Source organism: Adiantum capillus-veneris, chromosome 6 (assembly GCF_014529385.1).
Source record: "Adiantum capillus-veneris isolate H3 chromosome 6, ASM1452938v2, whole genome shotgun sequence".
NCBI lineage: Eukaryota > Viridiplantae > Streptophyta > Polypodiopsida > Polypodiales > Pteridaceae > Adiantum > Adiantum capillus-veneris.
This window is the reverse complement of record NC_140936.1, coordinates 82,354,366-82,381,153: the sequence shown is the minus strand read 5'-3', so window position 1 is coordinate 82,381,153 and position 26,788 is coordinate 82,354,366. Positions and strand designations below refer to the sequence as shown.

The following is a 26,788-nucleotide window of genomic DNA, read 5'->3' as shown; positions in this document are numbered from 1 at the left end:
AAAACCGGTATTTTCCTGGGAGATGACCTTACATTGGCACAAGTGGCACACATGCAAGAGTTGATGCCAAAGATCAGGGCAGCAAGAGAAAAGGGGAAAATTGCCTTTTATAGAGGAGGGAAAGTAGTGGTTCTGGAAAAGCGCTCATCATGACGGTGCGAGACCTATGGGGCGACGCTCCGGATAGCAGCGTGGAATTGTAATGGATCATAATAGGCTAGACGTAGATGCCTTTGAAGACAACTTTAGGGACAGAGACATAGTTTTCTACTCAGAGACACACCAGATACCGGGACAACTTATGCCACATGTGAAGGGTTATTTATGGGAAACAGCTGGTCGACCAGACAAGAGATCTCTACGGGGTAGCCGACGTTCAGGAGGAGTAGCAGTCTTATTTAAAGAGGAGCTGAAACCACTACTACAGATTATCAGGAAAGATGAGCAAGCAAGGTATATGTGGGTGAGAATGAGAGCCGAGACAGGTAGATTTCTATGTATCGCTATATGCTACTTCCCTCCAAGTACATCAGTCTACTCCTCACCTAAAGGACAGTCCCCTGACATATGGGAGTTCTCTAAAGATGGAGACATCGTTCTCTTAGGAGATTTTAATGCCAAAACGGCCAACTCTCAAGCAGTATTCTATGATACTTCTAAGAAATGCTCAAAGAAGTGGATTTATCACAGAGGGGGCTTACTAGAAACTCACAGGATAAAGAACACACTGAATATGGGAGGCATCTCATTAAGATGGCAACTATACATGGTTTGGCCATACTTAATGGTCTAGAGAATTTCCCTTTATCTGGGGGATTCACATGCTTCCCGCACAGGCATGGGGCCAGTACAGTGGATTATGTCATGACTTCACCAAGCTTTATTGCTAGTATCGAGGACTTTAAGGTGGGACCCAGACCGGTTGGGATTGCAGTGGATTGTGCTCTCTTGACCTTATCAATCTCCTTTCAATACAATGCCTCTCAAGTACAAAGGAAGAAGACACACACAAGATATACTTTCACGCCAGAGACTGATTCAGTCTATGTGGAAAAGATCTATAATAGGATGTGGGCAGCCGAGCCAGTATATACTGTAGAGGAGATTACTTCTCAGTTAACAGAGATACTACATGGAGCAGCACAAGAGGCATACCCACATACTCAACCTGATCAGAAGAGAGGATCTGGGAACATGCCTCAAAACAGTTGGTATGACGAGGAATGCAGAGAGACGAGGACCCAGGTCCATAAAGAGCTTACACTTGGGATCATCACATATAAGCAGTCTCGGATTGCTCTTCGGCATATAGTACGTCGCAAGAAAAGGGCATTTTTAGCCAAACTGGAGAAGGATTTATATCAGCTCTTCTTGAGTCGGGACTCACATGAGGCCTGGCATTTATTTCACGAGCACTTACCGCCTCCGACAATTACTTCTCCTGAGATTTGGGGTCAATATGTAACATCATTATATATGGTATCTGGACAGCCTCCATTACCAGATCCGCTAGAGCCATGCCCTGCTACTAGTACTTTCTTTACTACGGAAATGGTGAAAAAACCATTGATAAGATAAAACAAGAAGAGCATATGATCATGATGGTTTAGTAGCAGAACATCTAATCCATGCCAGGGATCTACTTTCAGAAGTCCTTGCTCATCTGTTTAATCGGGTCATGTGTGAAGGATTACCTGAATCTTGGAAATTATCTACTATCGCACCTATTTTCAAGTCAGGGGATCCTATGATACCCGGGAACTACCGTACCATTATGGTAGGTCACACATTGACCCGACTGTACGCATCCATTCTTGAGCAAAAATTGAGTAGATGGGCAAAGAATGAGGGCATAAGGGCAACAGGACAAGGAGGGGTTATTCCACTATAGATCATATTCTTACGCTCAGAGCCATTATTGAGGAAGGAAGAGCAAGCGGGAGAAGGATGTATTGTTGCTTTGTGGAATTTCGAAAATCTTTTGATACAGTACCGAGGGCCAGATTGATGTGCAGGATGCAAGAGTTAGGGGTCCCCAAAGAGATTATTTGGGGGATCATGGCCTTATACGGGTCGGTAACTGGTTATGTACGTACTCCAGAAGGGGATTCCGACATTGTTCATTCCACCATTGGAGTAAAGCAAGGATGCCCATTGTCCCCTACTTTATTTGGTATGTACATAGATGAGGTATCAGATTACATTGATAGAGGGTGACAGAGGGGCTCAACTTGCAGGGTCATGGATCCCTTTGTTGTTGTATGCAAAGGATATTGTATTGATAGCAAAATCACCATATGGAATGCAGAGGCAGCTAGATGCATTACATAAATTCGCGGAGGACACTAGACTGTCGATAAACTTGGGTAAAACCAAAGTTATGGTGTTTAACACCACACCGCAGTGGGTTAGGAGATCGGCACCTACATTTGCATATGGCCAGGATACAGTAGAGTACACAGATGCATACACATACCTTGGTATGGTATTTGCAGGACCGAAGTTTACTCTTAAGAAAGCAACGGATGCTAGATTGTCTAGAGCCTCTGCGACCTTGGGAGGGTTGGAGAGGATGTGTTCACAAGTGCAGTTTCAGGAACCACGAACAAAACTTTGGCTCTTTGATACTGTGGTGGCTTCGGCTATGCTTTATGGGGTCCAAATTTGGGGACCATCTGTGGATCAGGATAATTGGAAGTCAATGGAGAGACCTTTGGTATCTATGATTTCCCAAATGATCAGAGCCAAGGCCTCCGTACCACACGCGATTACCCGAGCAGAACTAGCTGCCCCTCCGATAGAAATTGAAGCTCTTACCAGATCAGTGTCCTTTATACATGGTTTGAGGGATACAAATAATTGCCGATATACTAGACTGGCCCTCGAATCCTCTCGACAATTAGCAATGAAAGGCGATGCATCATGCTGGTATGCGCAACTGTCCTCGTGGTTTCAGAGACACGGGTTCAGTATGGAAAGATTCTCTTGAGGCTCCATCACTAGCAATTACACGAACGGAGATTAATAAAATCATCCGTCAGGATATTATACAGTTGGATCCTAAGAGGACATGGGTAGATCCTACACAAGAATTGGGCACGAAGATGGCCGACTACAAAGAAAACTTCCTACAGCTATCTGAAGATGGATTTGTGACTCGCCCGAGCTACATGGATACCCACCTGTCTCATGGTTTGAGATGTGCTATTGGTCAGATTCGTACATCCTCACACCAGCTGGAAATTGAATTTGGCAAATTTAGGGGAATTCCACCTGAGAGCAGAATTTGCAAGTTATGCGGAATGGAGCCGGAGACAGAATTACACTACATATGTCATTGCACCGTATACTATGAGATACGTGGGCGTTTCCATTGCCTATTTAAAGAAGGCTTTGGACCTCTAAATAGAGTCATGCAATACCAAGATCAAAGATGCTTAGGCTTGTACCTACTGGAACTACATCGGCATAGGGATAATCTAATGAGAAGACAAAGAGCACTACAGCCTCAGAGGCAGATCACAGATTTCTTCGGATCGAGAGAAGCAGGAGTGGAAGGAGAAGCAAGAGACCAGCAGCCAGCACAAAGGAGTACCCACATTCATACCAAAGGCACCCTCATTGACAGGGCGATTGAGCTTAGGAAATCGAGACGACCATGACCGAGATGCAGAAGCACACTTCACCGGAGGAGACTATAACAAAGGATTAGAAGCATTCTAGCCAGACACCCAGAATGCTCCTAAGAAGTTTATTTAATACATTGCATTTAGTTTTTCACATTTATTTTCACACTTTCACACTTAGTACTTTACCCCTCCCATATTGTCTTCACATTGTACTGCTTAGTTTAGGATCCCGCAGTATTTATATTTTGTTATCCTAGTTTAATTTATTTTGTTAATCTGACTTTGTATCAGATACACCGCATTGTAACTTTCTGGTCTCATAGGTCACTTTGGCCTTTTGAAGACGTTAATATAACATTTCATTTCATTTCTCTCTCTCTCTCTCTCTCTCTCTCTCTCTCTCTCTCTCTCTCTCTCTCTCTCTCTCTCTCTCTCTCTCTCTCTCTCTCTCCAGGAGTCTCCCCCAGGGCGAGGGACAGCCCTGTGGGGAGGCGTTAGCCCAGACCTGTCCTGCTCGAGCACTAGAGAGCGCGTGCTTTAGCAGCTTGTTATCGCGCTTCAGCAGCCTGTTAAGAGGCTCTACATTTCAGCAGGCCTGTGGGCACAACACTTCAACAGCCGGTTATGCGACGGAGTCTGCGTTTCAGCCCTGTAGCGCCTCAAGCACTGTGTAGAACGGCGGATTCTGGCTCTGCAGGTCTCGGCGTTTTTTCAGGCAATACTCGGCAGAGGACAAGCTTTCGACAGCCCGGCAGGGGTTTTCGACAGCAACTCGCTCTCGACAGCAGCTCTCGACAGCGTTAACGCAACTTTGAGCATTCTTCAAAGGTTGAAATCTTGAGCAATCTCAAAGCTTTCTACCTTCAAATTTGCAAACCAGAGGTTGGTTCCTTTGTACCTCCTCAAGCACAGGGATGACTACCCCAAAGACCCCCGCCAAAACAAAACCGAGCTTTGCAACAGTGCTGGCAGCCCCTAGCAAACTTGATCGCATCACACAGTTGCAAGCAAGTCTTGATCGAGTCCTAGAAGAAAACCTCGAACTCAAATATCGCCTCAGCAAATTAGAAGAGCAATTCAACTCTATGGTTAACCTCACCACCCACAAGGTAAAAGAGGTTGAGGCTAAGGTTAGCCAAGCTCACTCAACAACCATCGCCCAAGTGAAGACGTGTGTAACAAAGGAAATCTCCGAACAAAAATCTCAAGAAGATAATGCCCTCAAGGTACGCATCGGTGGGCTCCCCTTGTAGTGGTGCACTGTTGAGGACACCCTTGAAGAGGCAATCATCAAACTCAACGACATTATTGAGCCAGTCAACATCAAGCCAGAGAATGTCGCTTGGATCAATGACACACATCGCCATGTGCGTCCCGAGCATTGTGTCCTTACTTTCAAGAACAAAGAGGAGCGGGTGAAGCTTCTACGCCAGTCCCGCCTTCTCAAAGAAACCAAGCTTTGGATTGCAGAAGAATTGACCATGAATCAACTCAAGAGTAAAGCGAGCGAGCTTAAGAAGGTGCACGAAGCGCGTAAGCAAGGCAAATGGGCAGTCTACCGAAGTGGCAAAGCGATCATCCAGGAGTTTTGAAATCCCAAACCAGCTCTCCTCCCAACCGACCCTTAGGCTTTTGTTTTCTCCTTTTTCCTACTCTACCCTCTTGATGGACCCTCAGTCCTTAACTGCTATGTACCAGCCCACGCTGAGAATGAATCATTGTAATGTTGTGTTTTTGGTCCCATAGGTCATATGTGACCTCCGTGGACGATAATCCAATCTCTCTCTCTCTCTCTCTCTCTCTCTCTCTCTCTCTCTCTCTCTCTCTCTCTCTTGTGGACATTAAAGTCTAGAGTCATGTGTGCTACATTGTATACATATTTATCATATTTTATTAATATATAATTTAATGTCTTTTATGAAACCTGTTTCATGTTTTTGACGCTATGAAACGAAACGTTTCAAAACCTCGAAACCCCGAAACGACCGAAACCATGAAACGTTTCGTGTCACACTGAACCCATGCGCCTGAAACCATGATGTCATCTCCCCATACCAGCATGTTGTATCTCCTTGTATGGCTAACTGTCGAGAGGACTCAAGTGCTATGCGAGCATATCTGTCTTTGGGAAGTTCCCATGTGCGGTTTATGAAGGAGACTGATCTGGTGAGCGCCTCTACCACTAGTGGGGGGGCCACTGGCTCTGCTCGGATAATGGCCCGTGGTACTGATGCCTTGGCTCTAATGAGCCGCGAGATCAAAGAGACGAGAGGTTTCTCCATGTTCCCCCATCCGTCTGAGCGACCCGGCCTCCCGTGGTGATCTAGTGAAGGTCCCCATATCTCAGCCCCATAGAGCAATGCTGAAGCCACCATGGTGTCAAAGAGCCAGAGCTTCGTCCGGGGCTCCTGAAACTGAACCTGCGAACACATCCTCTCCAATCTACCCAATGCTGCGTGGGCTCTAGTAAGTCTAGTCTCTGCTGCTCTTCTGAGTGAGAATGCAGGTCCGCTAAAAACCACTCCAAGGTAAGTGCAAGCGTCTGTGTACTCCACAGTCTCCTGGCCGTATGTGAATGTAGGTGCTGACCTCCTGATCCACTGTGGGGTGGTATTAAACACCATAACCTTGGTTTTACCCAGGTTGACAGACAAACCACTTTCGTGGGAAAACATATGCAAAGCATCCAATTGATGTTGCATTCCTTCTGGGGATTCGGAGATCAACACTATGTCATCAGCATATAACAAAAGTGGAATCCATGTCCCTGCCAACTGAGCACCTTTATCCCCATCGCTGTCAATGTAGTCAGAAACCTCATCCACATACATACCGAAAAGAGTAGGAGAGAGCGGGCAGCCCTGCTTCACCCCAATAGTGGAGTGAACCGGTGTAGAAAGTCCCTCCGGGGTGCGTACATGCCCTATTACTGATTTGTACAATGCCATGATCCCCCAAATGAGTTCTGTGGGTACTCCCATTTCCTGTAGTCTGCGCATCAGTCTAGCTCTGGGTACCGTGTCGAAAGCTTTGCGGAAGTCCACAAAGCTACAATAGATCCGTCTCCCATGAGATCTGCCTTCTTCGATGATGGCCCTGAGTGTTAGGATATGGTCAAGAGTAGAGAAGCCTCTCCTAAATCCTGCCTGCCCAGTTGCACGTATCCCTTCCCTCTCTGCCCATCTACTCAACTGTTGCTCCAGAATGGATGCATACAACCGTGCCAGTGTGTGCCCAATCATAATAGTGCGATAATTCCCAGGCTCCATGGGGTCTCCTAATTTGAAGATAGGTACGATCGTAGATAGGCTCCAAGAGTCTGGTAGGCCCTCACACATGGCCCGGTTAAACATAACTGCCAGAAGCTCTGCTAGTAGGTCTTTGGCATGCATGAAATGCTCAGCGACTAGGCCATCATGATCATATGCTCTCCCAGTCTTCATCCTGTCAATAGCTTTCTTGACCATCTCAGCGGTGAAAAAGACACATACGTGTGGCATGGATCGGGGGGGTTGGGAAGGGCCGGCTGTCCAGGTACTGTGTACAAAGATGATGCGTACTGCTCCCAGGTCTCTGTGGAGGAAATAGCAAGGGGGGGGGGGGGGGGGGGGGAGGGACTGCTCATGAAAGAGCCGCCACGCCTCACGCGAGTCCTAACTCAAGAATAGCTGATATAGATCCTGCTCGAGTCGAGCCAAAAAAGCCCTCTTCTTCCACCGCACCAGGCGTCGGAAGTCAATCTGTGACTGTCTGTGAGTGACGTTCCCCAACAGCACCTCCCTCTAAAGTCTGGCTCTAGTCTGGCGGCACTCCTCATCATACCAGCTGTTCTGAGGCATGCTCCCTGATAGGCGGCTATGCTCAGGCTGGGTGTGTGGGTATGCTTCTGCTGCTGCCTCATGTAAAGTCTGTGTCAGTATAGTAGTTAGCTCTTCCAGAGGTCGCCCCGGGTCCTAAGTGCATAGGCGTCTGTAGATTCCGTCCATGTATACAGAATCCGTCTCCCGTGTGAATGTGTAGCGAGTAGGGGCTGCTACTCGTGGCCTGTATGCTACACTGAACTGGAAGGAGATGGTCATCGACACCAGAGCATGATCCACTGCCACCCCGATCGGTCTGGGCTCAACTGTGAGATCCTGGATACTAGAGATGAGATTCGGCTGTGCCATGACATAGTCTACTGTGCTGGCTCCATGTCTGTGTGGGAAGCATGTAAAAACTCCCGAAGCAGGAAATCTCTGTAGGCCGTTCAAGATGGCCAATCCATGTGCAGTGCCCATGTCTATCAGGTGTCGCCCATACTCAGTACATTCCACATCGTGTGATAGTCTGGAAAGGCCCGTCTCTACAACATCTAGCTCTCTTAGCATCTCCTTTGAAGTATCATAAAACACTGCCTGGTGATGGGCAGTCCTGAAGTCCCCTAGGATGATAATGTCACCGTCCCTAGAGAACTCCCATATGTCATCATCCAAAATAGAGAAAGGGGACTCTCCTCTGGGTGATGCATAAACTGATGTACTCGAGGGAAAGTAGCAGATAGCTAGATAGAGGTATCTGCCTGTCTCTGCTTTCAGTCTCACCCACATGTACCTAGCCTGCTCGTCCCTGCGGGCTATATGTATCAATGGCTGCAGATCCTCTCTAAATAACACTGCCACTCCCCCCGAGCCCCGCCCTCTGTGCTCTGAGCGTGTCTCCTGTCTGTAGGCTGTCTCCCACCTGTATCCACTGATGTGAGGTATGGATTGCCCTGGGGCCTGGTGTGTCTCAGAGTAAAAGATGATGTCTCTTCCAGTAAAGCTATCCTCAAAGGCACCCACATCAAGACGCGTAGATCCATTGCAGTTCCAGGCAGCTACTTTGAGTGTGGTCCCATAAGTCTCGCACCGTCATGTGGAGCATCGTTCTAGTATTACCACTTTTCCGTCTCGTTAAAAAGCGATCTTGCCTTTTTCCCTTGCCGCTCTAATCTCCGGCATTACTTCCTGCATATGAGCGATCTGCGAGAGGGTGAGATCATCCCCGCGGAAGATGCCAGTCTCTTTAAGAGTTGGTCTTTTCTTCAAGAATGACTTCTTTGCATCCATGGAGGGAAAACGGAGGATGAGTGCTTTCTTTTGAGGTTTCTCCACTGCTTCCATTTTTCTTTATGTTGCCCACTCTCCATGCCCTTGTGTGCGTCGACTCATCAAGGCTATGAGTTCTTTTACTTCTTCGTCCACATTGCCTTTGTCTTTAAGACCGCAAATTCTCACATGTAAAGTGCGCACCCTTCTCCTCTGCTCCTCCTCTAGTGTCTGATTAATGATGTTGTTGGGTGTGGGTGTGGGCGTTATCTCCTTGTCTTTTCCTTTCTTGGACACCTTGATCCATTTCTCGGCTTCGTCCGCCTTCTATTGAGTTTTGGTAAGAACATCCACGCAAGAGGTCGTCATTTCTTTATGCTGCTCTTCTCCTTCTTTGATGGCCCGTACTTGCTCCTTGATCGTGTTGATTTCTTCGATTACTGAGGGTTGAAGTTCGCTCTCTTCCAGTGTGTTTCTTGATCGTGCTTCGGCGAGCTCTTTCTTGAGTGATGCGATCTCTTCCTCTTGGGTCGTCACTCGGTCTTCCAGCATGCTTATCTTGCTCTCTTGGATCAGCACGCGTCCTTCGAGCATGTTTATTGTGCCCCAGAGGTTGCGGTTCATCTTGGTCATGATCTCCGTCATCTCCTCTTTGCATTTTTGAATGGCATCCTCTAGGGGGTCGGCTTTATCTTTCATCTTCCTCATGCTTGATCGCCGTCCGCAAGGGAGTTAGGTGTACGTGTGCACCCACCCTAGCAACGGGCGCGGCGGCTAGGGGTCACTGGATGTACATGTGCACCCACACTGGCGGTGATCGCGACGAGTGGTGGAGCGCGAGGCGGTGTGGCCAGGTGCCCTCAATATGCTCAGCTATGTGTGTGTGTATCTCGAAAACAAAAGTGAAGGGGAGGGGGGGGGGGGAGGGGGAGGGGGGAGGGGGGTAGAAATGAAATGAAATGTTATATTAAAGTTATATTAAAGTCTTCAAAAGGCTAAAATGACCTATGAGGCCCGAAAGTTACAAAGTGGTGGGGGCGGGGTTTTATATATATATATATTAAAGACCTCCTACGCGTAGAAGATGAGAGGGGACATCCTACGTGTAAAAAAAAAAAAGGGGGGAGGGGGGGGGAAGCCCTACGCGTAGAAGAAAGGGGGGGGACGTTCTACGCGTAGAAGAAAGGGGTGGGGGCACGGGACGCCATACGTGGGGAGCGGGGGAGTGCGGGTGAGCAGAGGACGGGAGCAAGGGACAGCGCGGGTGAGCAGGGGGCGGTGGTGCAAGGGGCAACGCGGGCGAGTAGAGGACGGGAGCAGGGGCGGGGGTGCAGGGACAGCTCACAAAGCAAGGGGGGGGGGGGGGGGGGGGGGGGGGGGGGGGGGAGAGCAGAGGGCGGTGGTGCAAGGTCAGCGCTCTCTCTCTGTGAGAGAGAGAGAGAGAGAGAGAGAGAGAGAGAGAGAGAGAGAGAGAGAGAGAGAGAGAGAAAAATTTATTTACGTCTTCAAAAGGCCAAAGAAAACTGGCCTATGAGATAGATCCATGTACAAAAATGTGAATATCCTCTGCATCTTTGGTATGTGCAAAATGACCGGGTAATAGTAGCATCCGGTGTACAAAATGTAGTGTGATAAGTGACCGAGTAATAACAAAGCATCCGGTGTGTAGATGTGGGGGTGACCGGGTAATAACAAAACATCCGGTGTACATAAAGAGGCATGTATGTGTGTAGTGAGAGTGAGGGGAGGAGGGATATATTAATGTCTACAAAAGGCCAAAATGACCAATGAGACCAAACTGATTACAATGGTGAGTCTAGTACAAAGTCTAGTTACAGACAAAGAAAACTACAAACTAGAAACGGAGATAGGAGTGCTACCGACTCCTATGGGTCGCTGGTAAGCTGAGCAATGGTATAATTCCACAAAGCTACAAAGTGGGGATAAGTGTCACCATAATACAATATAGCAGTAGCATGAAGCCTATCCTGATCGACACTCTGGGTGTCGTGCTAGAATCCTGTGGATCCTCTGTCGTAATCTTCATCGGTGCTGTGTGGCTCCCCTCCTCAGTCGTGGTCGTCTCAATCTCCCCAACTCTATAGCTCGGTCAATGAGAGTGCCGCTGCTGTGCGTATGGGTGGGAACCGAGCTCTGTGGTGGTGGTGTCCCCTCTGCCTCTGTGGTACTCGGGTTGAAGAGAGAGAGAGAGAGAGAGAGAGAGAGAGAGAAAAATGAAATGAAATGAAATGTTATATTAACGTCTTCAAAAGGCCAAAGTGACCTATGAGACCAGAAAGTTACAATGCGGTGTATCTGATACAAAGTCAGATTAACAAAATAAATTACACTAGGATAACAAAATATAAATACTGCGGGATCCTAAACTAAGCAGTACAATGTGAAGACAATATGGGAGGGGAGTAGAGATCCATCTTCATCTGCACTCTGGACGACGAAAGAGTATGGCTTGAATCCTTTGCCGTAGCCTCCTTCGAAATTGTGTAGCTCCTCTCCTCCCTCGGGGTCGTCTAGATCTCCCTAACTCCAATGCTCGGTCTATGAGAATGCCAGTAGAGAGAGAGAGATGCCAGAGTTGGTGAAGAGGGGGTTGATCGCCCCCCATGACTACCATGACCAGAAACCCTGTCAATACATCACATGATCTTTGAGAGAGAGAGAGAGAGAGAGAGAGAGAGATGGTGAAGAGGGCGTTGATCGCCCCCCATGACTACCATGAGCAGAAGACCTTGTCAATACATCAGATGATCTATGTGAGATGAGATGTGGAAGTGGGTACCCCCCTGACCCCATATAAATAGGTGCCCAAGGGGAGGTAGGGCAAGGCCTGATAAAAATCCCCGCGACCCAACAGAAAAATGATATATGGAAATATATGAGGGCGCCCGGACAGAGGTGGGCGGCTTGTCCAGAAGTGGGCGGCCGAACAATGTAGTCTAAATGCATTTGCAAACGGTAGCCAGCCCGGAGGCACACTAGCTGTACATGAATTCCCTAGACCTGTGTGAAGCGACAGAGTGGTGTAAATCTAATAGGACTGTCCCATGGCACGACAGATTTGGGTTTGCCTGCACTTTCGGCACCCAGCCAGTACACCTAGGGTGCTACAGCTTGGTCCACTCTCACGGGCCTAGCACTTCATTTTGAGATGGCTTCAGCCAGCCGGATGATTGTGATACAAAAAGGCCAGCCTACTCTCAACCTCCCATAGAGCTTGTACCTCAAGATTGGAGCAGAGAGATAGAGTGTTGTTGGGAGATCATCTGCAGCCTGACACTCGTTCATCTGGAAAGCCCGGTGCTTCCGCATCTTCGAGGCTTGACCCATCCCACCAACGGAGACTGTACATGACATCTAGTAGGAGCTGATCCATACATTCAGGGGACACTTTGAGAGACTTTAGGGCAGCTCCGACCGCATGCGGGATTGTGACCCTGAGGATCAAGGCCCTTCTTCACCATGGTTCATGGGACACCTAGATGGCAGTACCGCCCACTATGTGGCTTTTTCCTCCTCCTATCTCTTGATTTAGCCGTCATTGTATGTATCTTACCTTTTTATTGGAAAAGTCTCCTCCCATTTGGATGTAGCCCTCTCTATTAGGGGCAGTTTGTAGCCCATTAGGCAATATTATTAACTAATAGAAGGAACTTTTTATTCCCAAAAAAAATTTCCAACAATGCTGCTACACATCCTGTAACCTGCACCAGGATCCCTCCGTGAAGAGAGGTAAGGGTAATCAAGGGTGACACTTAGGGAAGTCGTAGCAAAGTGTCTTTAGCCTCCTCATACCCAAATCAGCCCCAAACTGGAGAAAAACCAGGAACCACGAAAGCACAGCAACCTTCTTCTCTCTCAACCAAGTCCAAAACTATGTCTGAATAGGCAGCGGAAGATGCCATGGAGACAAGAACTGGCCTCCAATCGGGTGGACACCTCGACTTCGATCTGGCTCCACTCCGATCTGGCAGAGAGAAATGAAATGAAATGGAATGTAATATTAATGTCCTCAAAAGGCCAAAATGACCTATGAGACCAAAAGGTTACATATGGTGAATCTAATACCAGGTCTGGGTACAAAAAATACAAAGAGCTGAAAAGAAAATAGTGGGGTGAAAGCTGATACAAGGGGAATACAAAGGGTGAGCTGATTCTCTCACAGTCGAGGCATCATATACATATACATCAGTATCCAAAAGGCTATAGAGATTCAATGTCCTCCAAGGTAGGCACTCTGTCGGGACGGCTCCTATGTCGCGCCAGTATGGTATGGATCCTCTGTCGCAGTCTGCATCGATGTCAAGAGGGGCCCCCTCATCCGTGGGCGACGGGGCCGCCCTAACTCTATCGCCCGATCAAGTAGTATGCCTCTGGTGCCTCTGGTGTTGTTATGTTGTTGAGGCTGCTCGGACTCCTCTGTCTGTGACTGAAAGAAATCTGTAATCTTTCGCTGTTGCTGGATCAGAGAGAGAGAGAGAGAGAGAGAGAGAGAGAGAGAGAGAGAGAGAGAGAGAGAGAGAGAGAGAGAGGCTCTCCATGCTAATAACAAACTTCTCAAACAAGTGACCAAGGGTGGTCCGGCATAGAACTGACATGGCTCAATGGATAGACCCAAGATACACACAATTACGACTGCTACTGCCATCTGCTCCTTCATACAAGACCACTAACTCGACCACAACACTGGCTAGCACAAGAAGAAGCTTTGGGAAAAAAGCAATCTGCAACTCCTCTTAGATTGAAGGGAGATCTGAATGGAGGGAGAGAGACAGGCCTCAAGGCTACCACTAGAATGTGGCTGCCCTCTAAGGATCTGGGATCTCTCCACTTCATGCCCTCCACAAGTCTGCCCTAAGGAACGCTAGGGATGAAGCCTCCAAAAGGCTGAGTCGAAATGCTCCACAGGCTGCACCAGAAAACGCTGAACTGCCCCCTGTCCAGGGCTTCCATAAGGTGCCCTAGAGAGCACCCGATGCATGCCTAAGGGTCGCCCCTCTTCTCCCCCCCCCCCCCTCCCTGTTCACATAAATACCTCTCGACAAAGGCTGCCCGACTCGATCTCTCAGCCCTCACGACATGGTAAATGGGCATAATATGAGAAAGAAGGGAAAATAGGCAAGTGAGCCACATGGGACAAAAGGGAAAAAATCACCTAGGGCTGCAGGAGACCTATTAGCAACTGAAACCTACAACCCCAAGCTAAACATGGCTGAAAGTGTCCCGACATGAGAGACTACCTCACACTGGCCGGGCACAGAAACAAAACAGCCCTCACTCCCTATCACCTGTCCCTAGGAGATACCAGGACCAACTGAAGGAATCCATAGAGATGTCATCGCTCTAACATCCTCCACTAAGTTGAACAATTGTAACATCCAATTTATTAAATGAAGTAAAGATTTGGACACCTAGTCTAGACCAATATAGTCAATCTCATTGGATGTATGGTGGATGGAGAGAGATGGAGAGACCACTAGTTGCTATGATCTCTTCGATGTACGGTCACAATGCCACATGAGGTCGTCCAAGTTAAATTGGGAGCTACACAAACTGTGAGATTGAGATATTACAATATATGCGTTGCGAGAGCTTCCATGTCATCGTTATGCTAGATTGACAAAAGGAAAAAAATCACCTAGGGCTGCAGAGACCTATTAGCAACTGAAACCTACAACCCCAAGCTAAACATGGCTGAAAGTGTCCCGACATGAGAGACTACCTCACACTGGCCGGGCACAGAAACAAAACAGCCCTCACTCCCTATCACCTGTCCCTGGGAGATACCAGGACCAACTGAAGGAATCTATAGAGATGTCATCGCTCTAACATCCTCCACTAAGTTGAACAATTGTAACATCCAATTTATTAAATGAAGTAAAGATTTGGACACCTATTCTAGACCAATATAGTCAATCTCATTGGATGTATGGTGGATGGAGAGATGGAGACCACTAGTGGCTATGATCTCTACGATGTACGGTCACAATGCCACATGAGGTCGTCCAAGTTAAATTGAGAGCTACACAAACTGTGAGATTGAGATATTACAATAAATGGGTTGCGAGAGCTTCCATGTCATCGTTATGCTAGATTGGCCCTCAAGTCGTTTCAACAGCTAGCCCGGGGGGGGGGGGGGAGGACTTTAGATGTTGGTATGCACAAATGCCATCTCACTTACAGTTGCCCTTTCAATACTCCTTGGAGGCACTGTCACTCGCATTCACACGTTGAGAAAACAATAGGAATCAGAATTATCAAACAAGATCTCACGTAGATTGATATAGAGGACATGGAGACTCTCCCTTGGGAGTTGGGAAAGAAAGTGATTTTTACAAAAAGCACTTTCTTCACATTATCAAGGATGGTTTCATTTTACAGCCAAGATACATGAAATTACACCTAACCCATGCGCTTCAATGTGTCATAAGACAGCTTCAGACATACTCCCACCAGCTCCACATAGAGACAAGTAGATAAACTTTGGTGTCCCAGTGCTGCGGATATGCCAGCTATGTGACTTAGAGCCACAGACAGAGGGGCATTACATACCGGTATATTATTAGATACGGGGATGATTTTCATTCTCTCTTCAGAGAGGGATTTGGGCCTCTACCTAGGGTGATGGATTAGGCTAATTAGAGACACCTTGGGCTATTCTTGCTGGAGCTACGTAAGCACAAACATTAATTACATTCTCTTCAGGGAGATATTCGAGCCTCTGTCTAGGGTGATGGATTACACCGATTAGAGATGCTTTGTGCTATTCTTGCTGGAGCTACGCAAGCACAAACATGCTCTATTACTGAGTTCTAAATTCTCTAGAAGAGGACCCATCCAGAGTCGGGTGGCAGATTTCTTCCAAAGCAAGAGCTCTCAACAAGACCCCAAGACACGTTTGTTTCAGCTCATGGGATCTCCCAGAAAGAGCTTCACAGATTAGTAGATCTTGACACCCTCATTCTCTTATCACTGACATGTTTACCATCGCCGCATCTACGCCATTGTTGAGAGGCATAGAGCATCCCTACAAGGTTCTTTACAGAGGAGGAGATTGATGCCATGATGCAGAGGCCCATGAGAGAGTTCATGCGATGGTACTTACAGTGGTAATTCACTGAGGAGAAGAGGCTTTGGCAGATACGCCACCAGCTGGGTCTACTGGTTCACTTGATCGATCACATGTTTTCTATGCTAAACTTTGGATCATATGACTATGATGTGATTTTCTAGGTCTTTTAGGCCTTTTTATAAACATTTCAATTCATTATCTTTCTCTCCCTCTGTCTCTACAGGAATTCTCAATGCTCACACCCTGTCCTTAAAAGTAGGACCTCCAATTGGTTCTTGAAAGATATTTCTAAGCAATTTCGCTGCTGGACTGTGGTTGTCCAAAATTAATTTTTCCACAGTTATTAACACTAGTACAGAAAACTAATAATTTCCAAACTTGCCCAATTTCTGAACTGCATCACAAGGAGAATTTGACCTCTGAAGGAACAAAAAGTTGCAGCATAATTGTTAGTTTGAGCTTGAATGAAACAGGAAATCAAAGGAGCAATTCAAATATAACAGTCCCTGTAAGCAGAAGGATTCAAACCACAGGCGATGAAATTGAACGGCACACAAGGAAAGAGTGTTTACTTATGTATGGTCTTCAATCCACGACTGCCCACAACTAGCATGTCAGGATGCACTCTAAAAACTTCCTTGCATATCACTTCTCTGGTGTCTCCTTTCTTGATCCACGCCTTGCATGGTAACTGCACAAAAAAACAACTTAGATTACGATTACCAAAAATTATGTAGCTATTAGTCTTTATTGAAAAAGTGTTAAATTTTGTGCAAGAGAAACGACTTGGAGACAGCATATGTTACACGTAGTGATCCGAGCCTATCACAAATTTTTGTTTACTATATTTTGTTGGTTTTCCTTGCTTCTAAAGGTTTACAATAAAAGAAAGAGTGAAAACAACTTTTTGGAAAAATTCAAAAAATGATTTGATGGGAATTTTTTCTTGACTAGTTCACCGGAGGTGAAAGGTAGAGGGAGAACCTAGTGGTAAAGGGAAGGGAAAATATGTAAATGTGAAAAGAAAAGATATGATGTGGTTGTGGAGCCATGCACCCATGATTCAAGGGTCATGAGTGACTCATATCATCATGGCTTTGGAGCCATATGATGATTCAAACAGATGGGATCCAAGTGGAAGACTTGGTAAAGGAAGGAAACAAACACATGATTTTGCTAGATTTTTAAAAAATACTCCGATCCAAGAAAAGTTGTCTTCATCAAAGTTGTAGCTCATGCGCTGGAGATTCTGACCATATTTTTTTTATAATTTTTGCATCTACGGTCTAGGAGATATGGCCAAAATGGCAAACGCTAGTTTTTTCAACTGTGGTGGAGACCACACCCTCTACTTTCACACACACACACCCTTCCTTTTCCACATTGAGACCTTCTCTAAAAATCAGCCATTAGTCTTCTCACCCTCCTCTCCTTCCTCCTCTCTCTCAAGCTCAAAAAACCATCACAAATTCCTTTTCTAATCACCTCTCAAATCATGCTTAATCTTGTTGTAATTCATAAGTTCTCATTCAACCCCTTTCTATTATTACTAGATATGCATTGATTTTATGTAGATTCTTTACATTTTAAAATAAGGAAGCTCTTGGACTCGAGCTATGAAGGAAGGAGTGAAGACAACACAAGTGATGATGGAGCCAATTAGTTGCAAATTGGTCAACAAATCACTTGGAAGGAGCTTCTTCATTGGTTGAATGTCCCTAATCAAGCTTCATTTGTACAAATTGCACTTGGATCTTAACCTCACTCCTAATCACTCTCTTTCCTATATAAAGAGGCCCCCCCCTTTGTAATTTCAAGTATCCCTCAGTCCCATTGAGTCTTTGTATCACTCATCATGAGCCCATAAAGCTCATTCATTCACTTTATTCTTGCACATTCTAGAGTGCAAATTGTTTTATGCTAGTAACCTCCCCTCCTCTTACTTATGTTAATTAAGAGAGATCTTTTATGTGTGTGTGAGAGTGCTTGATGTGTGATTTTGGCTAATTCTTGAGTTGTTGTTTAGTAATCTACATGCTATTTGTGTTGGGAGTGCTTGAAGTTATCCATTCCTTGTATACACACTAAGGTTAATGCTTCATTCATAGTGATAGTTCGTTCTCTCTCTCTCTCTCTCTCTCTCTCTCTCTCTCTCTCTCTCTCTCTCTCTCTCTCTCTCTCTCTCTGTGAGTGTGTGTAGCGGTCCTAGTCCACGCTTCCAAGACTAGGTGGTGCCTTCATCTTATTTCCCTTGTGGCGCAATGGAGTTTGTTTTGGTGTAGAGGCCGCCATTCCAAATTTCCTTCGTCATAAATTGGTGCCCCCACTGAGGAGTTCTCAAGCAGCGCTCTGTCAATTCTATGAAGGAAGGTCCATCAAATTCTCCGAGACTTCCACTATGGTCTCCCCAAGAAGCTCGAGAAAAGAAGCGTCTTTATCGACAAACGGCACGTATGCGGGTAAAGAGAGTTAACTACATACACCCTTCTTTGCTTCAAGGAAAATTTTGTAGTCATCAAGTCCCTAGGTCAAAGCATTGTGTTGAGTGCTTCGTGGCTAGTGTGAAGACACTTCCTTTGAAGCCTCGACTTCAGGTGGTGAAAGCACTTTCAAACTCGGGTATTAACAAGTTTTTGGAGGGGGAGCTACACATCAATGGGGTGCGGTATTGGCAAGAGGCTACATATGGTGATGCACTCCAACTACTACTAGCAAGAAGGCTCAAGGTAGTTGAGAGGGTAGCCATTGAACCCTATGAACTCTACAAAGCTGAAGATGGTCACACCAAAGCTAGGCTAATCACTGGTGAGAAAATTCTTCGCATCTCTCAAATGGTGGGATCCAAGAGAGCTGAACTTCAATGAAGTGCTTCATGGAAGTTTGTATTTAATGCACCAATGAATAATCCCATTTTCTAGAACTTTCAATCAATTCAGAATATTAGGGTGAATGTGTGCATTGATAGAAAGATTTTTTTCCAACAAAGATTGGTCTTCTATTTTGGAGCTGAGAGGTTGAGAGAGATATTGTTGTCCCCTGACCATAATATTTCCTATTTTGGAGTATAATGTATCCTTTGATGTTCACATCTTCATCTTGCTTTAAGCATACTCCATGAATCATAGGGATTTATATGGACCTTTCCAACCTCTTGCTAGACAAACTGTGCATATAATAGCTAGCACAAAGCTTAGGTTCCAAAACATCATAAGGAACTTACTATGCCCTCGTCGTCTAGCTGAGATTAATGCATCTATCAATCCATTTATTCTACCCTTAATAAGATATGATTTGGGCCTAGACGTTTTCATCTTTGTGCTGTATTGAGAGGAAGGCAACCCATTTTATAATGGCTTTCCCTAATTTTTTTGGGCGTAGTGGGGAAAAGCTGGGGATTTTTTGGATAACTTGGAGATGGCTTTCCTTGTCTCTGGGAGGGATGACGAAGCATTGAAATTGAGAGCTTTTCCTTTGGTACTCAAAGAAGAAGCTAGGGTATGGTTCCAGGCTCTAGATCCAACCCAAAGAGCTGATTGGGAGGGATTGAAGGCGGCTTTCCTACGAAGATTTCAACAAGCCAATTCGGCAGAAGAACTATGGCAAACTTCTGGCCCTTCATCAAGTTGACCCTCATGGTTATGCAACCTATGAGAAAGGTTTTCTGAAACTTTGGGGGCAATGGTCAGACTCACTAAACCCTGGTGAGCGAGCTCCCAATTGCCTCCAAAAGGATCGATTTATCTCAGGTTTGTACCCCTTGCTAAGGGAGAAGGTAAAGAGCAAATTTCCAAATACTTTTGAAGATGCCTTAAGGATTGCTAGGGAAAAGAATCGAAAGATTCTCTATCAAGCCCAAGCTGGCCAGCTAGCTTTGGGAGGCAATATCACAACTATGGAAGCTTCTCACGTACCTCCAAATGTGCCTAATGCACCAGACCTCAATAGAGGTCAACTAGAAGATATGCTCCAACAAATAAACAATCTCACAAACCAGCTAGAGGGTTTGAGAGTAAATCTTGTGCAGGGTGCAAGCAAAAATGGCCAATAATGTCTCTGTCACTTGTGTGGGTGTAGTGAAAGCTTTGAGAGTTTCTGTTTTTGGAATCACTACAGAGGTTGATGCTTATGTGATGCCAGTAAAGAGAGAAGGATACCCCCTTATTTTAGGACGACCTTGGCTCATGGGTATAGGAGCTTAGGCAAGATTGGGCAACAGAAGACTTGGAGTTGAAGCCTCGAGTGGGTGGCCATAGTCGGAAGGTGGTTTATAACTTGAAGAATGGGCGACAAGAGAACCTTGAACTAGAGACGTCAGCTGATGAGTGGAGCTCAAGTGGATGCTCCTCATCCATGGACGAGGAAGAGAGTTCAAGTGAAGAGAGTGATAGCACTCTCGAAGTCATGGGCGTCACCATAAAGAAAACTACCTCATCAGAAGACAACCCAAGGATCCAAATGGAGAATGTGTGGGATGCCAGCCTAGAGAAGATGTTATCCAAGGATATAAAGGAAGAAGAAAAGGAGGGTTATGTAAATGTTCTCAAGAAGCATGCATCATTATTTATTTCTGATTACACTCACATTACAGGTGTCACTGCAGTGAAGCATCATATCCATCTAAAAGAAGGGAGCAAGCCAGTAGTACAAAAACTAAGAAGATTAGGAGTTGTGCAACAAAATGCAGTGTTGTCCGAGGTGAAGAGACTCTTAGAAGCAGGATTCATATACCCAGTAGAAGATTCAGAATGGGTCTTCCCAGTAGTGGTGAGGCCAAAGAAGAATGGTAAAGGGTGAGTGTGCGTGGATTACAAGCCACTAAATGCTGCAACAAAGAGGGACCACTTCCCTCTACCATTTCCAGATGAGATTCTAAATGAAGTAGCAGGCCATGAGCGATACACAGTGTGTGATGGCTACTCCGGCTACTTTCAAATACGCATTGCAGAGGAGGACCAGAAAAAGACTACTTTCATCACACCATGGGGCTGTTTTGCATTTCGAGTCATGCCTTTTGGTCTCACCAACGCTCCAGCCACCTTTCAACGATTCATGAACATGGTCTTCCAACCTTACTTTGGTAAGTCCATAAGGGTTTTCATAGATGACTTTTGTATTTACAGCTCCAAAAGTATGCATCTCGGCAAGATTGATGAAGGATTTACTCGTTTAGCTAAGCTGGGTGGACAACTAAACAAGGACAAATGTCACATTGGGGAAAGTAAGGTTACACTATTGGGGCATGTAGTGTCCATTGATGGAATCGAGGTAGATCCTGAAAAGATAGAAACATTGCTAAATCTACCTCCCCCAACTTCCATCAAACAATTAATCTCTTTCTTGCAAAAGCTAAGATATTTGAGTAGATTCATACACTTACTCTCCCAAGTGATATTTCCTCTACAACAACTGACTCGTCAAGAGACGCTTGTTTGGAGTGAAGAAAGTGATGGGCATTTTAGAGAGATAAAAAAAATGTTAGGGTCACTCTCTGTAATCCTCCAACCTTGTTGGGAAGAAACATTCTTTGTAAACCCTAGTGTGGGAGAAGAGGCCATTGGTGCTGCCCTCCTACAAAAAGATCCAAAAACATCCTTTATGAGGCCTGTGTATTTTGCTAGCCGCCTCATGGAAAACACAGAGAAGGCCTACACCCTGATGGAACAGCTAGTGTTAGCTCTCATGTTTGCGATAACCAAATTTCGGCCATACTTGCTGCCGAAGAGATTTGTAATTATCACTGTGGAGGATATGTTTCCCTATGCACTACAACATATGGAAATCTCTGACAAAATAGCAAAGTGGGTGGTGCGACTTCAAGAGTTTGATTATACAATACAGGTTGAAAGAACAACTCGAGCATGCTTAGCCGACATTTTAACAAACAAGTGCTATGAAAAAGTTTTCCATTTGAAGAGAAAGGAACCTCCACCACCTCCAGCTCTAGAGGCTCTGGTCAATGCTTATAGCCTCTACTTTGATGGAGCATACAAGAGAACCAAGGATAAGGCAGCTGCAGGCATCGTGGTCTTATCTCCATTGGGAGAGAGGATCCATGGTGAAGGGATCACTCTAGAAGATTTCCACTCCAACAATGAAGCAGAATATCAAGCTCTAATTCATGGCCTTTGTTGGTGCCTGGATAATTCAATTGAGAGATTAAATGCTTTTGGTGACTCCATGCTTTTGGTAAGGCAAATGCAAGGTACATGGGCTTGCAAAAATGCCAATCTCTCTACTAAAATGAGAGAAGCCAATGCTCTTATGAGGAGATTTAGGGAGGCACAAGTACATCATGTGCCAAGAGACCAGAACAAGGAGGCAGACCACCTAGCATCATCGAAGTTAAATGAGTCAATAGTGGGAGCAGTGTCCATCCAACTTCCACTTCAGCAAGGAAAGGAGGACTTAGAAGATATTATGCACATTTTGGAGCAAGGAGAGGCTCCTAAACACATGAATGCAGGGGAAAGACGATGGTTAGCTAGGAAAGCTACCAGGTATCGCATAGTAAATGATAATTTGTATTGTCTTGGTAAGGATGGTGTGCTTAGGAGAGTGCCTTTGAAGAGTGAAATTGAAGAGATTTTAAAAGCTTGTCACAATGATGTGTGCGGAGGACACTTTGCACACGACATCACTAGTAGAAAGGTTCTACAAGCTGGGTTTACTTGGCCAAGTCTTCATCATGATGTCAAATACTGGTGTCAAACATGTGATAAATGTCAGAAAGCAAGACCACGATGGCTCATAGCTGAACCTCATAACCCAATAAAGGTATATGGGCCCTTTGAGAAGTGGGGAATTGATGCCATAGGGCCTCTACCACACACTTAGTCAGGTAAAGAGTACATCATTATGGGAGTAGACTACATGACTAGATGGGCTGAGGCTATTCCAACCAATAGAATTACTACTAAGGATGTGAGTCAGTTTACTAAGGATGTGAGTCAGTTCATCTTTGACCACATCTGTTGCCGGTTTGGCACCCCTCTTGAAATACTATCTGATAGAGGACCAAGGTTTAGAGCAGACTTGGTAGGAGAACTCATGCAGAAGCTAAATATTCAGCATCAACACTCTACTCCTTACTACCCTCAGTGCAATGGCTTGGTGGAAAAGGTAAATGGAATCATTTGCAAAATTCTCAACAAACACCTGAATGGAGCTCTATGGGCCTATAGAACCTCCTTCAAAACCGCATTAGGGTACACACCCTTTCATTTGGTTTATGGAAAGGAGGCGCTTTTGCCCATTGAAGTGAAGTTAACAAGTCTTCGAATATTGGGTTGCCAGGTAGGCTCTCAAAAGGAGAAAATACATCAAAAGATCATGGATCTAGAGAGGTTGCAATTGGATCGTGAAGAAGCCATCAACCACTATTCTCAAGAAGCAGAGAAGCGCAGAGAAAAGTTCAACAAAAAGCTAGCATCCAAAAAGGGATCTCTGGTGCTTCGATATGACAATCGCTTCGACACTCGTAAGGATGGAAAGTTTCTTTTTCGATGGGAAGGCCCGTTCTTGGTCACCAAAAAGTTCAAAAATGGCTCTTACAGACTTCAAGACATTGATGGTAAAGTGCACAAGACCAGGACAAATGGATGGCGTCTAAAGCCTTATCACATCAGGATAAGGTCAGCCCAAGATCAAAGAAAGTAGGCTAGAGGCATAAATACCCCTAGCCAGGTTTGGAGGGGCTATGATCCGAGCCTATCACAAATTTTTGTTTATTATATTTTGTTGGTTTTCCTTGCTTCTAAAGGTTTACAATAAAAGAAAGAGTGAGAACAACCTCTTGGAAAAATTCAAAAAATGATTTGATGGGAATTTTTTCTTGACTAGTTCACCGGAGGTGAAAGGTAGAGGGAGAACCTAGTGGTAAAGGGAAGGGAAAATATGTAAATGTGAAAAGAAAAGATATGATGTGGTTGTGGAGCCATGCACCCATGATTCAAGGGTCATGAGTGACTCATATCATCATGGCTTTGGAGCCATATGATGATTCAAACAGATGGGATCCAAGTGGAAGACTTGGTAAAGGAAGGAAACAAACACATGATTTTGCTAGATTTTTAAAAAATACTCCGATCCAAGAAAAGTTGTCTTCATCAAAGTTGTAGCTCATGCGCTGGAGATTCTGACCATATTTTTTTTATAATTTTTGCATCTACGGTCTAGGAGATATGGCCAAAATGGCAAACGCTAGTTTTTTCAACTCTGGTGGAGACCACACCCTTTACCTTCACACACACACACCCTTCCTTTTCCACATTGAGACCTTCTCTAAAAATCAGCCATTAGTCTTCTCACCCTCCTCTCCTTCCTCCTCTCTCTCAAGCTCAAAAAACCATCACAAATTCCTTTTCTAATCACCTCTCAAATCATGCTTAATCTTGTTGTAATTCATAAGTTCTCATTCAACCCCTTTCTATTATTACTAGATATGCATTGATTTTATGTAGATTCTTTACATTTTAAAATAAGGAAGCTCTTGGACTCGAGCTATGAAGGAAGGAGTGAAGACAACACAAGTGATGATGGAGCCAATTAGTTGCAAATTGGTCAACAAATCACTTGGAAGGAGCTTCTTCATTGGTTGAATGTCCCTAATCAAGCTTCATTTGTACAAATTGCACTTGGATCTTAACCTCACTCCTAATCACTCTCTTTCCTATATAAAGAGGCCCCCCCCTTTGTAATTTCAAGTATCCCTCAGTCCCATTGAGTCTTTGTATCACTCATCATGAGCCCATAAAGCTCATTCATTCACTTTATTCTTGCACATTCTAGAGTGCAAATTGTTTTATGCTAGTAACCTCCCCTCCTCTTACTTATGCTAATTAAGAGAGATCTTTTATGTGTGTGAGAGTGCTTGATGTGTGATTTTGGCTAATTCTTGAGTTGTTGTTTAGTAATCTACATGCTATTTGTGTTGGGAGTGCTTGAAGTTATCCATTCCTTGTATACACACTAAGGTTAATGCTTCATTCATAGTGATAGTTCGTTCTCTCTCTCTCTCTCTCTCTCTCTCTCTCTCTCTGTGAGTGTGTGTAGCGGTCCTAGTCCACGCTTCCAAGACTAGGTGGTGCCCTCATCTCATTTCCCTTGTGGCGCAATGGAGTTTGTTTTGGTGTAGAGGCCGCCATTCCAAATTTCCTTCGTCAGTAGGAAAATCCAAAAACAATAACCATTAAGGTCAATAGACATTTTAGTTAGAAGAGATAAATAAAGGTCAAAAATCTTAATTAAGTTGGTATCTCTGTATCAAAGAGTTGGTTCTCATCTGGAACTTTTACTTCTTGGCTTGGAGTCTGTGTCCGGTTGGTTGCCCAAGACAAAGCTAGTCTTCTACAAAAAGTCTCTCTTTCAATAAAACTAACCCTTCGTGGTTTCTTGTGGGGAGTGTAGCTAAAGTCCCTTTTTGCAAAAGGACTCTTTCAACAACACTGCCCTCTATGTTACTCGTGAAGTATGCAACATTGAGCACTCAGTAAAGCAAGCTTCCACTATGCAAAGTAGACCCTATGTAAAATTGTACACTAGCCATCCACTTTGCACTCACCCTTCATAAAATATTGAAAATTAGAAAGAACAACTCTTGAGTGCTTGATAAAACAAAGTTCTTTTTTTATCAAGGATCCTCACAGCTACAGTCTGTTATAGAGTGATTGCGTGGTGAGCACGAAGCCAATGAGTATATTGCAAAACCCAAACTGAGCTCTTGAAGGCTCTCCTTATATGTAGAAGCAATTACAATCCAATTGTTTAAAAGCATGCTGTCACAAGACGGGCACCACGTGCCAATAGAAAAGACCAGACTGAACAGACTTTTAGCACTTCAATAACAACTGAACTAATAGAGTGAGAGAGACGGCACGTTGTCACGAGGACGTCGCAAATGTTAACTATGTCACGAGGACATGGCAACGGCTAACCTTAGTTGTTGGTTTCTTTCCAATGATTTTTGTTTTATTTTTAAGACCTGTTGCAAATGGTCGGACATTATATCGCCAATGTGAACGATAGTTTCACCCACAGACGGGAGGTGGGTCGGCATTGAATTTCGTATAGGAAGAGGGTGTCTAGGCTCAGTCAAGATCATGTAGGTCCCCCCGTCGCACTTAGCAAGTTGGTGGATACTAGGAAGTGAACTCAATAAAGGCAAAAAGTCAAGGTGGGATCACCAGAGGAAAATACCCGACAATTGGGCCACATTTTTTGGATGCCATCCCAATGGGGATAGAAAGTCAAGAGACGAGTGGGAGCCCGACGGAAGCATCTCGTAAAATTTAGAGAACTGCTATTTTGGGCCATGAAATGTGTACGTGTCATTACTTTCGGAATGACAAGGGGAACATTTTACAACTCTGCCGCAAAGTCAACTGGGCAACCACTCGGTAGATTTTTAGGCGGCAACCCCGAAACGGGAAAATGATTGTAATCGTGCCAAGTGGCGCATTTTAATGGACTTTACTCAAAAAAAGAAGGTAGCGCTGAATTTATAGCTGGGAGGCTCATTTTGGGAGTTCTGTCACACAGGTTAAGAGCTATGGAGTGCTTGCTTTCCACTCTATGTACAGTGTGGTGCTAGGAATGATGACCTGCACACTACTCACTGCTCTCTCTCTCCCCTACGTGCAGTTATGTGATGCCCCACAAGAGGGCTTTTCAATTGACCTATGTACAGTTGTGTGGGTTCATGCGCGATTGCCGAGGCAAGAGCCTCTTGCACAGGTACTAGATTAGCTAGTTGTTAATTCCCCGCAGGTATAGGTGAATTCGGAGAGGTTTCACGTGAGAAATCTCGTCCAATTCAAAGGGCAAGTAGCCCTACAAGTGCGGGAGCTCGAGGACTTGCTACGGATGTGACCGGCTCGCGAAACGAAGCCCAAAACAGGGAATTACAGCCTGCTATGTATTTTTGTGTTTAGGGTTTCGGCCCTAAACAGTCCCTAATACCCCCAGGAGGTCTAGGGACGCAAGGGGACCGCTGTAGAGGTGAT

General features: G+C 45.2%; 1 protein-coding gene and 1 pseudogene across 2 annotated transcripts in view; one reads left to right on the top strand and one right to left on the bottom strand.

Annotated features, from left to right (window-relative positions):
- Positions 1-26,788, bottom strand: part of LOC147455787 (universal stress protein A-like protein) — a 90,439-nt gene that overhangs the window by 24,526 nt on the left and 39,125 nt on the right. For both annotated transcript variants that reach the window (XM_086514448.1, XM_086514447.1), the window contains exon 3: positions 16,361-16,479. In XM_086514448.1, the coding sequence (XP_086370574.1) occupies positions 16,361-16,479 (119 nt within the window). The remainder of the gene's footprint in view (positions 1-16,360; positions 16,480-26,788) is intronic.
- Positions 4,544-5,375, top strand: LOC147455788 (uncharacterized; annotated as a pseudogene).